The 16536-nt window shown below is 46.8% G+C and overlaps 1 protein-coding gene across 2 annotated transcripts; it reads right to left on the bottom strand.

Moving 5' to 3' along the window:
- Nucleotides 1–9697: 9697 nt before the first annotated feature.
- MSANTD4 (Myb/SANT DNA binding domain containing 4 with coiled-coils) lies at nt 9698–16419 on the bottom strand. 2 transcript variants are annotated; one of them, XM_049614151.1, is made up of 3 exons: nt 16206–16419; nt 12520–13134; nt 9698–11855 (listed from the first exon to the last, which is right to left on the bottom strand). In XM_049614151.1, the coding sequence occupies exons 2-3, from the start codon at nt 12979–12981 to the stop codon at nt 11274–11276; spliced, it is 1044 nt and encodes a 347-aa protein (XP_049470108.1). In that variant the 5' UTR covers nt 12982–13134; nt 16206–16419; the 3' UTR covers nt 9698–11273. The 2 variants fall into 2 exon arrangements, with proteins under 2 accessions (XP_049470108.1, XP_049470113.1); XM_049614156.1 differs by having other exon boundaries at nt 16248–16419.
- Between the last annotated feature and the right edge of the window lie 117 nt (nt 16420–16536).

Genomic DNA, 16536 nt, shown 5'->3' with positions numbered 1-16536 from the left:
CCTCCCTCCCACCCCCCATCAACCCTCAGTTTGTTCTCAGTTTTTAACAGTCTCTTATGCTTTGGCTCTCTCCCACTCTAACCTCTTTTTTTTTTTTTTCCCTTCCCCTCCCCCATGGGTTTCTGTTAAGTTTCTCAGGATCCACATAAGAGTGAAAACATATGGTATCTGTCTTTCTCTGTATGGCTTATTTCACTTAGCATCACACTCTCCAGTTCCATCCACGTTGCTACAAAGGGCCATATTTCATTCTTTCACATTGCCACGTAGTATTCCATTGTGTATATAAACCACAATTTCTTTATCCATTCATCAGTTGATGGACATTTAGGCTCTTTCCATAATTTGGCTATTGTGGAGAGTGCTGCTATAAACATTGGGGTACAAGTGCCCCTATGCATCAGTACTCCTGTATCCCTTGGGTAAATTCCTAGCAGTGCTATTGCTGGGTCATAGGGTAGGTCTATTTTTAATTTTCTGAGGAACCTCCACACTGCTTTCCAGAGTGGCTGCACCAATTTGCATTCCCACCAACAGTGCAAGAGGGTTCCCGTTTCTCCACATCCTCTCCAGCATCTATAGTCTCCTGATGTGTTCATTTTGGCCACTCTGACTGGCGTGAGGTGATATCTGAGTGTGGTTTTGATTTGTATTTCCCTCATAAGGAGCGACGTTGAGCATCTTTTCATGTGCCTGTTGGCCATCCGGATGTCTTCTTTAGAGAAGTGTCTATTCATGTTTTCTGCCCATTTCTTCACTGGGTTATTTGTTTTTCGGGTGTGGAGTTTGGTGAGCTCTTTATAGGTTTTGGATACTAGCCCTTTATCCGATATGTCATTTGCAGATATCTTTTCCCATTCCGTTGGTTGCCTTTTAGTTTTGTTGGTTGTTTCCTTTGCTGTGCAGAAGTTTTTTATCTTCATAAGGTCCCAGTAGTTCATTTTTGCTTTTAATTCCCTTGCCTTTGGGGATGTGTCGAGTAAGAGGTTGCTACGGCTGAGGTCTCAGAGGTCTTTTCCTGCTTTCTCCTCTAGGGTTTTGATGGTTTCCTGTCTCACATTCAGGTCCTTTATCCATTTTGAGTTTATTTTTGTGAATGGTGTGAGAAAGTGGTCTAGTTTCAACCTTCTACATGTTGCTGTCCAGTTCTCCCAGCACCATTTGTTTAAAGAGACTGTCTTTTTTCCATTGGATATTCTTTCCTGCTTTGTCAAAGATGAGTTGGCCATACGTTTGTGGGTATAGTTCTGGGGTTTCTATTCTATTCCATTGGTCTATGTGTCTGTTTTTGTGCCAATACCATGCTGTCTTGATGATGACAGCTTTGTAGTAGAGGCTAAAGTCTGGGATTGTGATGCCTCCTGCTTTGGTCTTCTTCTTCAAAATTACTTTGGCTATTCGGGGCCTTTTGTGGTTCCATTGAATTTTAGGATTGCTTGTTCTAGTTTCGAGAAGAATGCTGGTGCAATTTTGATTGGGATTGCATTGAATGTGTAGATAGCTTTGGGTAGTATTGACATTTTGACAATATTTATTCTTCCAATCCATGAGCAGGGAATGTCTTTCCATTTCTTTATATCTTCTTCAATTACCTTCATAAGCTTTCTATAGTTTTCAGCATACAGATCTTTTACATCTTTGGTTAGATTTATTCCTAGGTATTTTATGCTTCTTGGTGCAGTTGTGAATGGGATCAGTTTCTTTGTCTTTCTGTTGCTTCATTATTAGTGTATAAGAATGCAACTGATTTCTGTACATTGATTTTGTATCCTGCAACTTTGCTGAATTCATGTATCAGTTCTAGCAGACTTTTGGTGGAGTCTATCAGATTTTCCATGTATAATATCATGTCATCTGCAAAAAGCGAAAGCTTGACTTCATCTTTGCCAATTTTGATGCCTTTGATTTCCTTTTTCGCCCGTGTTTTTATAACGAATATCTACTCATCCATCAAGAAGCGTTCTAGAAATCATCTCTGGTCACACATCCCTAATCCTCTAAGTTTGGAGATCACTCTTTTTAATGTCTCTGTGTCTTGTGCTTACCTCTATGTGGACTTCTAGCACTGTTTCAGGATTATTTTTATAAATGTCTCCATTTGATGTCTCCAGACTCATTGATTACATACGCGACAGTGAGCGGCAGAAAGAACAAATTTGGAGCTGTAGAGGCAGACAAAACTAGATGTGCATCCTTGCTCTGGCAATTACTCTTTGGCCTCTGGAAAAAGCCTATTGTTTCATATGTAAAATGGGAACAAGAATACCTCGTATTTGATGTTTCTGTGAATTTGAAGAGGAATGTTTAATGGACTGCTAATCACAGCAATGAAGTTCCATAGAAGCCCAGTAAACAAAACTATATTTCATCTCTGTAGACTTTGGGCTTCTGCTTCTGCCTAGGACATAAAAAGCTGGGGGAGAAAAGTGACTTTCTCAAAAAGCCAGATAATCTACAAAATCATAACTTTTTTTGTGTGACTCAGGAAGCTGCTCTCGGAAGCCACGTAAACCGAATTCCAGAGGACAAGTCCCTTGCAGGACAAATGGGACACACAAATAGTTTCACATCTTCAGCACAGAGGAGGTGGTGTTCCAGTGGCAGTGATATTGTGGGTAAGAAGAGTTGAGCCAAAATGTTACCGCATTCGGTTTTTAAAAAAAATTTTTTTAATGTTTATTTGTTTTTGAGAGAGAGAGAGAGAGAGGCAGAGAGAGAGGGAGACACAGAATCCGAAGAAGGATCCAGGTTCTGAGCTGTCAGCACAGAGCTGATGTGGGGCTCAAACTCACAAGCTGTGAGATGATGACCTGACCCGAAGTCAGAGGCTCAACTGAGCCACCCAGGGACCCCCGAAATATGAACACATTCTTAAAGGCTGAGCGTGGCTATGATACAGTTGGAAATAGCTGAGGACCCCGGACCAAGAGAATTTGAACTCACTCGTAAGCCTTTTTTCATGACCCTTCACCGAGTGCTTTGAAGAAAGATGGAGGGCAGGGTGGAGGCTGGACAGAGATCCCCTGGGTGGAGCAGGGGCATGAGGTGAACAGCGCCTGGGGGGGTCACCCACAATGTCCAGCCTGACTTCCCAGACCTCTCGCTCCTACAAGTCACAGGTCTCAGGGGAATGAGGAGGACTAGAAAATCTTATTGTCTCCATGGCACAAAGAAATCATTGCTTCTGGAGAAGGGACAGAAGCAAGACATCCTGTCCCCTGCAGGAACTTCTCCCCCCAAGACGGACTAGGGTGTCACGAAGTCTCCCCCCGCCCCCCCCCAGGCTGTGGGGCTAAGGGAAAACCAACTGCCTGGTAGGATCTGGTGCTTCAAAAGCACAAGAAAATGCTAATTTCAGTCACAGAAACACATATATCGTATAATTTCAATCATATATGGATTTGAGAAACTCAACAGATGCACATAAGGGAAGGGAAAGGAGAAATAAGATAAAAACAGAGAGGGAGGCAAACCATAACAGACTCTTAAACACAGATAATAAATTGAGGGTTGCTGGAGGGGAGGAGGGTGGGGGATGGGCATCAAGGAGGGCACTTGTGGGGATGAGCACTGAGTTTTGTAGGTAAGTGATGCACCACTGGGCTCCACTCCTGAAGCCATAACATTGTGTGTTAACTAATTTGAATTTAAATTAAAAAAAAAAAAAAAACAGAAAGAAATGCTAGCTTGCTCCTTCCACCACTAGCGGCTGCTGATGAAGCAGCAACAGCTGCCTGCCATTGGGGGGGAGGGGGAGGGGTTACCAGCTGGAGAGGGGCCCCACAGTGCTCAAGGTGTGAAGGAGTGGCTGCAAACGATTGACTTGATGCTTGATTGCTCCCGATGAAGCCCTCCTAAAGGTCCCAAAGGGAGGAGTGCAGAGAGCTTCCGGGTCACGGTCACGGGACACACCCACCTTGGCGGGGGTGAGGAACACACCCCACCCGGCCAGGGACAGAGCCTCCTGCACCCGGGAACCCTCCCAGCCCCTGCTGCTTGCACCCCTGCATCTGGCGATCCATCTGCAAACTACTTCCTAACGTCCGATAAAGTGATAAGGGTGAGTACGCGTTACACCTGCCCTCTGCCAGCACCTCCACACATAACGGAGCCCCAGGAGAAGTTCTGGGGGCCTCTGGTCTGGAGCCAGCTGGGCCGGACGGTGTGGGTGGCAGGGGGACCTCGTTGCTGCTGGAGTCTGAAGTGGGGGTGAGAGTCGTCTTGGGAGCGAGAGCCCTTCACCTCTGAGATCCCACACGATTGTGTCAGAATTGACTTAAATTGCAGGATGCCCAGCTGGTGTCATGGAGAACTGCTAAGATGCGGGGGGAAGGTGACGAGATTTGAAGTGGGGCTCGTGAGCAAAGGGCCAAGAAAGAGTTCTTGAGACGTCTTTGGTGCAAAAAGCTGATTTTATTAAAGCACGGGGACAGGACCCGTGGGCAGAAAAAGCTGCACTCGGGTTGTAAGGAACCACTGATCATATACTTTTAAGTTTGTGGAGGGAGGGAGGTATAGTTACCGTAAGTCTCCAAGGAATTTCTGTGTGGTCCTGTGAGACCCTGAAGATTTACCTATTGTCTAGATAAGGTTGCTTTTAGTTTTTAAGGAAGCGTAAACACTGAGGCATTAAGGCACCATAAGCGTCTTGGGAAATGGTACTCCCTGCAGGTGCCTGACATCCATCGTTGGGCTGCCGGCTGTAAGGGAGTTTAAACTACATTTTTCTGGCCTGTGTGTCCCTCCTCAGAAAAAACCCACCCATTTGGTAACCAGAAGCGTCAGAAGCAAGGCGTTCTGTGTGAGGAGTAGAGAGACGTGCATGGGGAACACTACTGAGTTTTTCTAACACCCTTGTTACATTTCTAGACCAGAGTGGGAAGTTTCGGTTAACGATTGCCTTTTTAAACTATTTCCTCCTTCAAAAAGCATTTCAAGTGGGTATGAACAGTAAGAGGTTATTTCTTTAAACGAATCTAATTTCTCTTCCAGGGCCACCGAGGCCAATGAGACATTTGCTGCAAGAGTGAAATCTGAAAGGGAACCAAAAAACTCAATAATCAAGGTAAATAATATTTTAAACATGTTTTTAAATATCAAAATTTTTGTAAAACATACCAAATGTTTTAATAAAGATAAGATTTAGAGAGTTGCCTGTTAAACCATATGAGAACCCAAGGTAAAAGAAAAAAAATGTGTCCCTTTATACGTTTTTTATATATTTTAATGATTAGCTTGATTGCAGAATATTAAGGTAGTGGGAAAAAAGATTAAACATTTGCAAAATAAATGTACTAAAACCCACAATATTCTTCTAGGTTTAAATTTTTATTTACATGAAAACAAAATTTATGTATTCAATTTTTTAAGTTTATTATTTGAGAGAGAGAGAGAGAGAGCGTGAGCAGTGGAGGGTCAGAGAGAGAGAGAGAGAGTCCCAATCCACTGACTTTGTGGAGCCTGACACGGGGCTGGATCCCAAAAAATGTGAGATCATGACCTGAGCTGAAACCAAAAGTTTGACACTTAAGCTTAACTGATGGACCCGCCCAGGGGCCCCTAAAACTAAATGTATTACTTTTTTACTTTCTTGGCTTTCACGGAAGCAGACTCCTCAGTAATACTTTGAAAATCCACTTGTCTTTTCAGTTGAGAGAACTGACATTTTTGACAATTTTTTTTCACTAAGTGTGCATCTTCCATAATTTACAACTCAGTTTGCCGAAACGTCTTTTGCATGGTGCCATTTGTGAATTCCAACATGTTCATTTTTAAATTGTCATCTTGATTAACAATAAGTTTGATATCTTGCACATCAAGCGTTTTGGATTCATTTTTATTTTTTAAAGTACCACATTAAAATATTATGTATGAACGCCTGAGTTTTTTGGAGCCCCACTACGTTGTGCGCTAAGGTGAGTGCTGCAGCCCGAGCTCCAGCTCTAGCCATAGAGAGGCCCTTGCCCACACCCAGGCCTGACAAAATTAAGTTCCCATGCAGGGCCTTCTGACTGAAAACTCTTCTCTGTTCTGTTCCTGAGTTTGGTCGCAAAATCTACCCAGGACTCACCTGAGGGATCGCTCCTCCTCTGAAGCTCTTCTTGCACAGGACTCAGGAAAAGTGGTCTATCCATTCCTCAGGCCCCACACCATTCCCCTGTCCCATCACTTCCCATCTGTCTACTCCACATGCATTTGCTGTAAGCCACTCGGGGGCAGGAAATGTCTGACACAGTTTGGGAACATTTCTGCCAATACAGACACTCAGGAGCACTTCACAAATACTGAAGGAAGGGAGGGAGGAAGTGGGGGGGATGGAATCAGGGGGACAAGAAGGGTAGAAAAGAACAGATGGTTTATCTAATAAAAAAGAAAGGGGTAGACATTTATCCAATGACAATAAGCTTAGGGTGACTTACTTTTTTCTTTCTTTGGCTACATAAGTCCATACTCTTTCAGTTTTAAGTAACAGAAACTCAAACAACTTAACCCCCTCCCCCCCAAAAAAAAGGTGATAGTGGGGGTAGTGTTCTAATATTAAAGCCAGGATTTAGTGTATTGATGCCTGACTGAGGACCTGAGGCCAAGGCCAGTGAAAGGTTTTTATTAATTACGTTTCCATGCCACACAAGGCAGGGCTACAGGGGAGCTGCAGGTTTTCATTGGAGGCCCAAGGAAGAGGACAGAGCCTTCCTGGAAGCTTCTCTGGGGAAGATTTGGTAGGTCAGGTCAACAGATGAGGACAGGTAAGTCTGAGGGCAGGATCTAAGCCATATGGGCTGTCTCTAGCTGTCTGGTGCCTGGCCCTGGGTTGATTTAGGGCAGGGGAAACACTGGCTTTGGGTGTGCAAGTTTGATAAAGGGGGTGTCCGGGGGCATAGACTCGGCCTTGGTTGGTTTGCATACGAAACACATGCTCCAGGCCTGAGAATTGGCTAGTCCTGGGGGAAGCAGTCTCTCCCCAGAGAGGCTGCAAATGCCCGAGCACCGAGAATACAGATTAGAAGATCTAGTTAATATATCAAGATCTAGTTAATATAATCAAGATACACACAATCACCTTGACCTTGTGATGACTGGGTGCCAAATAGACCAATCACAGAAACTAAGAAAACACAGAAGAGGGACGAATGCATTGATCTGTCAAACTGAAATTTCAGAATCCCCTCCCATAGCAGGTGAGGTTTGATCCAGGAGTTCAGATGATGTCATCAAGGACTCAAATTCACCCTCTCTTATTCAGCCTCCCCTGATAGGCTCCATACAGAGACTTCCCAAATGCACCACTCAATGCAGCAAAAATGCCTTTATGCCTGTCCAGACATCTCCACTTGATGAGGAGCTAAGACGTCAATAGGAAGTGTGAAAGTTTATCTCTTATTTTTTTTTATTTTTATTAAAAAAAAAATTTTTTTTTTAACGTTTATTTATTTTTGAGACAGAGAGAGACAGAGCATGAACGGGGGAGGGGCAGAGAGAGAGGGAGACACAGAATCCGAAACAGGCTCCAGGCTCTGCGCGGTCAGCACAGAGCCCGACGCGGGGCTCGAACTCACGGACAGCGAGATCATGACCTGAGCCGAAGTCGGCCGCCCAACCGACCGAGCCACCCAGGCGCCCCATGAAAGCTTATCTTTTACAGAAGTCCCAACGAATACATTGGTTCTGAATGGCTTGTGTGCCTAGAACTGAAGCAACCACTGTAGCAAGAGAATGGAATACACGGATGGGCCTGAGCCCTTCATACTTTATTCCTAGAGTGAGAAGTTACGTTAACCCTCCTGGGATTGTGGAGATGAGAGAGACCGTGATTTCTAGAAAAAACTCCGTAAACTCAGGAAGGGGACATAGATGCTGAGCATCCCCCCCAAAATGTCTGTTAATTAAAACTTTGCACATTCCTGCTCCCGGTATTTCTATCCCAATCTTAAAAGAGTCCAGATAATCTTCCTTTCAGGACAGATGAGCATAGCTTTAGTACACAGTAACTTTACCCATTTGGAAATATTTAGAAAAAAATACACAATTTTAATTTTTTTTTATTTTTTTATTTTTTTTCAACGTTTATTGATTTTTGGGACAGAGAGAGACAGAGCATGAACGGGGGAGGGACAGAGAGAGAGGGAGACACAGAATCGGAAACAGGCTCCAGGCTCTGAGCCATCAGCCCAGAGCCTGACGCGGGGCTCGAACTCACGGACCATGAGATCGTGACCTGGCTGAAGTCGGACGCTTAACCGACTGCGCCACCCAGGCGCCCCAAAAAATACACAATTTTAAAAAGATGTTTATTTATTTCGAGAAAGATAGGGAGAGAGCAGGGGAGGGGCAGAGAGAGAGGGAGACAGAATCCCAAGCAGGCTCTGCTCTGTCATGACAGGGCCCAGCGTGGGGTTTGAACTCACCAGACCACGAGATCATGACCCCAGCCGAAATCCAGAGTCGAACGCTTAACCGACTGAGCCCAGGCACCCCACAATTTTTAATGTGCACTTTAACAAGTAGAGTGGACAGACAGTACCAATTCCATTTTGGTTACACGAAGCCATACTTTTACTAAAGCAGTCTCTCCCAGCTCGGCCCATATCAGAAGTGCTAACATTTTAGCAGTACCCTTGGGATAAAGTGGAAGGTGTTTAAAGGCAGCTGTGTAACAAGTAGGGAAGAAGGAAAAACCTCTACCATCCCGTTTATTTGCAGAATCATCAAGAGCAACATTAGCTCTGGGTCAGGACACAGAAGTGCCCACAGTTTAGGAACACAGCCATCATGTTTCCTACTGGAGAGAACCCACCCAATCTATCCACAGCTTGGGGAGTGATGAGAAACCCAAAGCTCTCGGGGCGCCTGGGGGGCTCAGCCGGTTGAATGTCCGACTTCAGCTGAGGTCATGATCCCGTGGTTTGTGGGTTCAAGTCCTGTGCCGGGTTCTATGCTGACAGCTCGGAGCCTCCTTCAGATTCTGTGTCTCCCTCTCTCCCTGTCCCTCCCCTGCTCATGCTCCAGCTCTCAAAAACATTAAGTAAAACAAAACACAGAAAAAAACCCAAAGCTCTTCCAGCAACACCCTGGAAGGTAAGAAGCTGCTGCGGCCTTTGTTTTTTGTTTTTAAGTTTCTTCCTTCCAGGAACTTAGGAGGGCTCCACCCCAAAAATAATATTGGCTATTTTCATGCTTCTAGAAAATGAAAATCTTCTGATTTTAAATATAAACACCAATATCCCTTGCATTTAAATAGCATTTTGTGGTTTACCTAACATTTTATTAAAAAAAAAAATCAAACTATGAAGCACAGGCAGGCAGGCCTTGTGGACATTTGACACATGAGATCAAGTCACAGGGCCTGTCACGGGACTTGTCACCGTGTGCAGTGGCAAAGCTCACGCACGAGCTCTGCTCAACAGCCACACCTGCAAATTTCCACCCTTCCCCTCGAAGCTCATAGAGTGAAATCTTGGGTTGGTACTGCTACACCATTTGTCAGGTATTTAGGTGAGTCGATGAGCACTATTTCCTTTCTTATGAAGGTAGGGATCACGTGACTTAGCTCAAACGTTGTTTTGGAGAGCAAATAAAATAATGTATGAAAAGCGGCCAGCTCGATGCTTAACGGAGGCTAGGCCCCAGGCCTGCGCTCTTGCATTCTTACAAACCTCACAGCGCTGATGATCACTGGAAATGATAAACTTCCAGACAGTTGGCATAGGCAAATTTTATTTCTACGGTAGAAGCATTTATTCCGGCTATAGAAAAATAACACTATTTCGAAGTCAAGGTAACAAAACAGAAGTATATTTTTTCCTTCTATGTCCATACTCCAACGTCACATACGGTTTTAAGACATTCTTAAATTAACAGGGAACAAACACAGAATCAAGACAGGACCTGTCAACAGAAGACATGTATTAAAGCTACAGTATCAGCCTGGAATTCAGAAAATACAAAGTGGTCTCGTGCAGTGATTCTCAGCGTTGGTGTGCGTTAGAATCAGCCACCTGGTAGGAAAAGAACCTTCAGCGGACTAAAGGCAAGTCACGTTGCGCCAGGCCTTGGTCTCACAAGAGATAGCAACGTTGCTCCTCCAGGAGGGGCGCAGACAAAACACACCACAGTATGAGACCAGACTCTTGCTCCCTGTTCCTTCTCTGAGCCTCTGATTCAGGGACGGTCATGAATACTCTCCAGGATGGTACAGGTCAGGTCAGACAGTGTGTGCTAAGGGCTTCCCTAGTTCATTCCCACACAGCTACTACTGTGATCACCACCACCAGCCTATACAGACCACACTCTCCCCCCACCCCGCTCCCCCATAGCTGCCAGAACTCAAGATAGAACCCTTGTTGATTGCAAGCCCATGGACTACTAGTACCATTTGTATATGTCGCTACTGCGTTTACTAGCTTCACCCGTTCACTTACATTAAAGTTTCAGTACATGGTTGAAAAGACGATTTTTCTATCTAAACTAAGACCACAAATTCAAAGGAAAAAGGCAACTAAGCTTGAACCATGTCGCTTCTAAAGCATCAACACCCAGATGAATGAACGGCTTTTCAGAGTGACCCGTTCAGCCACTCTCTGATGTTCCCTTATAGTGATGGGAGTCTCTGGTTATAGATGGAAACATCTATAGATGGAAACAAGAATAAAGCACTTGCCATCCTCATCGCTGCCTATGTTCACTATACTACACAATCACGCTACACAGTGAAAGTTTTTGGCCATGGAAGTAACTACCCACGTAAGCACCTGCGGTTCTAACATTCTGGAACTACAACCAAAGCCAGAGAGGCGCAGAGTCAGGCGAGGCGAGGGGCCGTCAGCCTCGGCAACACGGACGTTTTGTGTTGGAGAAGTCCTTTCTGGGGGGCCGTCCTGGGCACAGCAGGAGGAGGTGGGCGCTCTGGCCCCGACACCCCAACGAAACGTCTCCGAGGTGGGGAGGTGGGGGGGGGGGGGGTGTCAAGATCCTACCCAGGGAGAAGCAGGGAGCTGGAACTTCACAGACATAACTGAGACTCTGCGTGCACAGATCACACAGGACACCGTGGAATTTTCCTCAGTGGAGACGGCAGCATGTGGGCCCCTGCCCTGCCGTGTGTGCCGGACGGACTGCCGGAACCCACGGTCCCCACACGGACCCACCTCTGTCCTCCCGCAAACACCGACGTGCCACAGGGAAAAACACAGTTCATCTTCCACCAGTGTTCTGTGGCCCGACACAGAGGGAAAGCTCCAGTTCACAGACATGTGCCACGCGGGGAGCCAGCTCGGTCAGTGCAAGTGGCCCTCCTTCTGGATCCGAAGTCTCTCCTTCTCCACCTGTAGGCGCTCCTTCTCAATCTGCAGCTTCTCCGACTCAAATTTCAGAAACTGCAGCCGCTCCTTCTCAAGCTGTAGGCGCTCCCTCTCGAGTTTCAGCCTCTCCGTTTCCAGGTCCTGGGGCTGCGGCCCCGGCTTCTCGCCCTGGCCCAGCTCGCCGTCGGAGGAGGAGGGCGGCTTCTCGGAGCCGACCACCTGCAGCCTCAGCCGCTCCCGCTCCAGCTGCAGCCGCTCCCGCTCCAGCTGCAGCCGCTCCCGCTCCAGCTGCAGCCGCTCGGCCTCTAGGTCCAGGCGCCGCAGCCGCTCCCGCTCCAGCTGCAGCCGCTCGGCCTCCACGTCCAGGCGCCGCTGTTCCAGCTCCAGCTTCTGCTTCTCCAGGTTGACCAGCACGTGGGGCTCGTCGTAGGCGGAACGGGACGGCGTGGAGTTCAGGGTGAAGAACTCCTCGATGTGGGGGAAGTCGGGGAGCTCGCTCTCCCTCCTGGGGTCCGGGATGACGGCCGACAGCATCTCCTCCTCCTCCTCGATCTCAAACTAGAAGGACAAAGCACTTTTCAGGACGTATCTCTGCTTCGGCGGGCAATGTGTCTAAACACTGCTTTAAGGCTTTGTGCACCGTGCGAGCACAGAAAACCACTGGGGTTTTGAAAGATATTGACCAAGACTTGCCTGTTGTCACTAATACAGGTGACCCTTCAACAACGCGGGCTGGAGCTGTGCGGGTCCACTTACACGTACATTTTCTCGCTCAGTGCGGTGCAGGACCGGAAACGGATCTTCTCTTACAACTTTCTTAACTATTTTCTATAGCTTGCTTCATGTTAAGAATACAATATATGGTACACATAACATACAGATTATGTGTTAATTGACTTTATGTTAATGATAAGGCTTCCCGTCAACCGCAGGCTGTTAGTAGTTAATTTGGGGGAGTCAAAGCTTATACAGGGATGTTCGATGGTGCGGAGAGCCAGCACCCTCGCCCACCCACGCTGTTCAACCGGGTATGTAATTAAGAGAAGGATACGTGGGTTAAAAGAGAGATTCGTGACCGGAAGAGCAATGGAATGACACTGTTAGGTCAAACTTGTGACTTGGCTTGAAAACTGGGATCTTAACTGTGCCCGGACTATCACAATCTCCCACATCAGAACTGAAGGAATAAAAGGAGAAAGAGGATTCCCAGGCCAGTACTTACTTCGGGACTCTGGGGGTCTCTTTCCTCCTCTTCCACTTTGACCTCAGTTAAGGATCCACCTGCATCCCTGAAATCTGCCACGTTCTGCCAGTCAAAGTTGGGATCGTTGCGGAATGCAATCTTGTCGTCCATCTCTTCTGTGAGCGAGTCGTCTAGATCGGAGGTGGGGAGGGGGAACCCTGAGCCAACCAGCTTAATGTTGGCCTTCATCCTCTTTCTCTTCATAAGCGCCCGCCAGTCCAGGTACCTTCTTTTCACCTCCGTCCCCGTCCTCTGCTCGCCTTCCCCCACGGCGTTCACACACTGTGCGATCTCCTCCCACGCCATCCGCTTCATCACATTAATCGTCGTGTTGAGCTGCTTGGAAAAAATGACTTCTTTGCGTTTGGTAATTTCTTTCAAAAGGGTCTGAGTTTCTTGAACACTGAAGTTGCTTTTTCTCTTCCTTTTCAACTGCTTCATTTTCCTTGCTTAAGTGCAGAGTTTTCACGGTCAGAGAAGGTGTGAAAAGCTGACAAAGGCTACAAAGTACAAAAATCAAGGGCAGTCCCTTCGAGGCGCTTTGTCTAAATCAGTCTTCCGTTCATCTAGTAGCACGGGCAGGCTGCACCATTCCTAAAGAGAAAAGGAGAAAATCAGTCCACTTGCAACTTTGTACCTTCACCCAAGAAGCTGGACACACGTCCCTGTAAATGCGGTTCAAAACCGCCCACCCTCTGCCTCTGCGGTTGTCACCCCTGTCCCTGACTGCTTGTTCTCACCTGGGCTCCCGCTAGGGCTCCTCACCACTGCCTGACGCTCTTGGCCTGCTCACTCTTCTCCACCCCCAGTTACTTTTCTGCTCCGGCCACACTGGCCTTCCCATTACCTGTTCTGTCCACCCCTCCCCCGCTTGGAGCCTCTGCACACACGGTCCCCTCGGCCTAGGACATGGATACCTGACAAAAATTATACACTTGTTTGCACATCAGATCCTAAGTCAGTTCAGTGAACATTCTAGAACACTTGTAATGTTAAAGGATCACATTTAATTAGCACTCTGGCCTAACATTCCTTACGTAATTTAAATTATAAAATGGGCTGGTCAAGTACTCAGCTTTCCTCTAGAGGTGACTTACAAGGTACTATATTTATAAACTAGGTTTATTTTATTTATTTTTTTAGATTTTTTAACGTTTATTATTGAGAGAGCGAGACAGAGCCTGAGCGGGACAGCGAGAAGAGGAGACACAGAATTCAAAGCAGGCTCCAGGCTCTGAGCTGTCAGCACAGAGCCCGACGGCGGGCTCGAACCCACCAACTGGGAAATCATGACCCGGGCCGAAACCGGACCCCCAACCGACTGAGCCACCCAGGTGCCCCACTAGGTTTATTTTTAAATATACTTGTGTATACCTTTTACAAGTTATAGAATATTTTTGCTTATATATAGAACACATATATCTTTATACATGTCTTCCGTATTTTTAATATACTTAGAAGAAAGAAGCGAAGCAAACTGTGCTTCTCAACGTGCTCTACACATTAAAGCAGCCCGGATATGCTTCTCCTTAGTACCTATGTTGCAGCACACACTTCAGAGAATTACTCCAGTGAAAACTGGGCTTTTTTGCCTTCCTGTACCATTGCTGCAGCACTAGGAGGGTCTGGGAGAAGGATCGAGGAGGACGTGGGAGAAGGATCGAGAAGGATCTAGGAGGATCTAGGAAGGTCTGGAGCCCACTGGCTCCAAAGGCTGTTATCTTCAATACCTAACACTGTGCTTAACAAACAGGAGGTACAAACACAACTTAAAATAAGGTGATGAGGGAATGGGAGAGGTCAGAAAGTGAGAGACAATAACTCAAGGAAGCTAAGCTACCAAAGCTGACACACTTCCATGGGCAAAGCATATGTTTAAAAGGAAAAGGCAGCCCAAGTCAGTATAGGCAAGAAGCAGTTTGTATAATTACTTGAAGCCTTTAGATAAACTACCCACCCTTTCACTATGCCGAAAAACGTAAAAACATCACAAGTTCTACGAAACTGTGAAAAAGAAAATTTTAAGCAAAAATGCTATTTTGCTACCATAGTCTGTATGGATCAATAATGAGTAGGTTATCAAAGACACATTTTTAATATGGAATCAGCAGGTTAGATGTCTTTAAAAATAGAACAGCTAAAATAATATCAAATTCCGTATCATATTAAATACTTACAATGTATTGATAGGACTTTTTGTTTGCAAAAGATATAGAATGTTTCAGGGCATTTAAATAACTTCTTCAACCCTTTAAAAAATGCTATCATATTTTTTAAGGGAAAAGCATGGTAAAAACACAAATATCCATCAAAAGATTAGATGAATAAACTATACCACAGCTTTATAATGGGATATATGCAATAAAAGCTATGTAAGAGTACGAATATGATTTAGCACAACATTATTCCTGTGTAAATGTATCTTAGATCTCCAGGTGCTTACAGCTTAATTGTGTGAAAACCTATGACACCTGATTAATGTAATAAAGTACCAAAATCAACTGAAATTTGCACCTGAGTTGAAATGTGGGCACTACCTGTGCATGGCTAAAAGCTAAGCTATGTTTCCAGGAAGTTTTTTTTTTTTTTTCTCTGTTGTTTCCTTTGCACTTTGATTCCTCTATAACATAGCTTGGATTTCTATCCTCCATTACCCAATAACGTACTCAAATATTTATTGAGCTCCTACTACGTGCCAGGCACATACTCTTGGTGCTGGGGATAGAGAACTGCTTCCTAAAACGTGCAAAGATGCCATTTCAGGTGTCCAGCACTCTCCTTTTCATACTGGTTGTGTTCCCTATCTTTGCAGAAGGCAATTCAGTGGTTGCAACCTCCAAAGATTCGCAGCTCTTGCAAGCCCTGACCCAGAGAATGGCCGTCTTCCTTAAGTCCCGGCGGACAGTCACTTCTCACTGGCTGCAAAGAGGTACAGCAGTTCGCTTACGTCATCCCTGTGAGAATGATGTACCACCAAAGGCATATTAAAACATTTTTTTTTTTTAAGGACTAACACTTAGGAATGAAGTTCCTAAACACTGCGCGAGAAGGCAAAATTAAGAGCTGTGAGAAGGACATTCAGGCACTCAATTGTGGGCACAAACTTTTTTTTTTTTTTTTGGTAAATTCGTTAGGTGGCTCAAGAAAAAAAAAAAAAAAAAGGCATCACAAACTATAGAAACTTCCCCAAGTCCCCCACCCCCCCCTCCCCGCGCCCACTCGGTCTTCTAGGAAATTCGCTTCCCGGCCAAGCAGGAGGATGCTCTTGTCTCAAGTTGTGATAGGTGGACACCTGCGGGTCACTTCAGGGCCGCCTATCCTCCGAGCAGGTAAACGTGTCTCCCCGTCCCCGCCGCGCTCTCGGGGGGCCGCCCGCTCACAGCCGCGAGGAGGACTCGGGGCGGGCGGGGGACGGCTGCGCTCCCGGGAGGCCACCCGGGGAAGGTGGCCGGGCCCCGCCACCGCACCTATGGGCAGCCTGGGCGGAGGTCGGAGCTCCGATGAGGGGCGCGGACGGGAGCTGATACAGCCCTTCCACCCGCCCCGCGCGGACTCGTGGTCCTCGCGGCGTCGTAGTCCCGCTACGACGCACCCCCAGGGCCAAAGCCAGCAGCGCAGGGACGGCCACCTGCCGCCGGGACCCTCCCCGCCTCTAGGGCACCCACCGTCCGCGGCGCTGCCGGCTCATCCAGGGCAGAACCGCTCACCTGCGACCCCGACCGCACCTCCACCCGATCGCCTCTTACGGGGCTGGGGCGGGGGGGTGGGGAGATGCCTCCCTGATTCCCCGCCCACCAACTTCGCCCGCCTCAAGCCTCCACCCATTGGATGGTATGGCTGCCACTCATGCGAGACGTCTCATCCATTGGTCCAGAGGGTATTGCCGTTCTGGCCGACGGCCCGCCCCAGGTCTGGCCTCACAATGGGAATCGAGTCCCCAACCGGTTCCGGGTTAGTGCTCTGGGGTTCCGCACTCTTGTGATTCGTGGCCTCCCG

Source organism: Panthera uncia, chromosome D1 (genome assembly GCF_023721935.1).
Source record: "Panthera uncia isolate 11264 chromosome D1, Puncia_PCG_1.0, whole genome shotgun sequence".
Lineage (NCBI taxonomy): Eukaryota > Metazoa > Chordata > Mammalia > Carnivora > Felidae > Panthera > Panthera uncia.
Note: the sequence above shows the minus strand (reverse complement) of the source record. Positions and strands in the feature narration are given on the sequence as shown.

What these genes read in the sequence shown, in the direction of transcription:
- MSANTD4 (XM_049614151.1), bottom strand. Translation starts at nt 12,981, where the DNA reads ATGAAGCAGTTGAAAAGGAAGAGAAAAAGCAACTTCAGTGTTCAAGAA. An exon ending in GAGACCCCCAGAGTCCCGAA is followed by an intron (nt 11,856 to 12,519) that starts GTAAGTACTGGC and finishes TTGTCCTTCTAG; the next exon opens with TTTGAGATCGAGGAGGAGGA.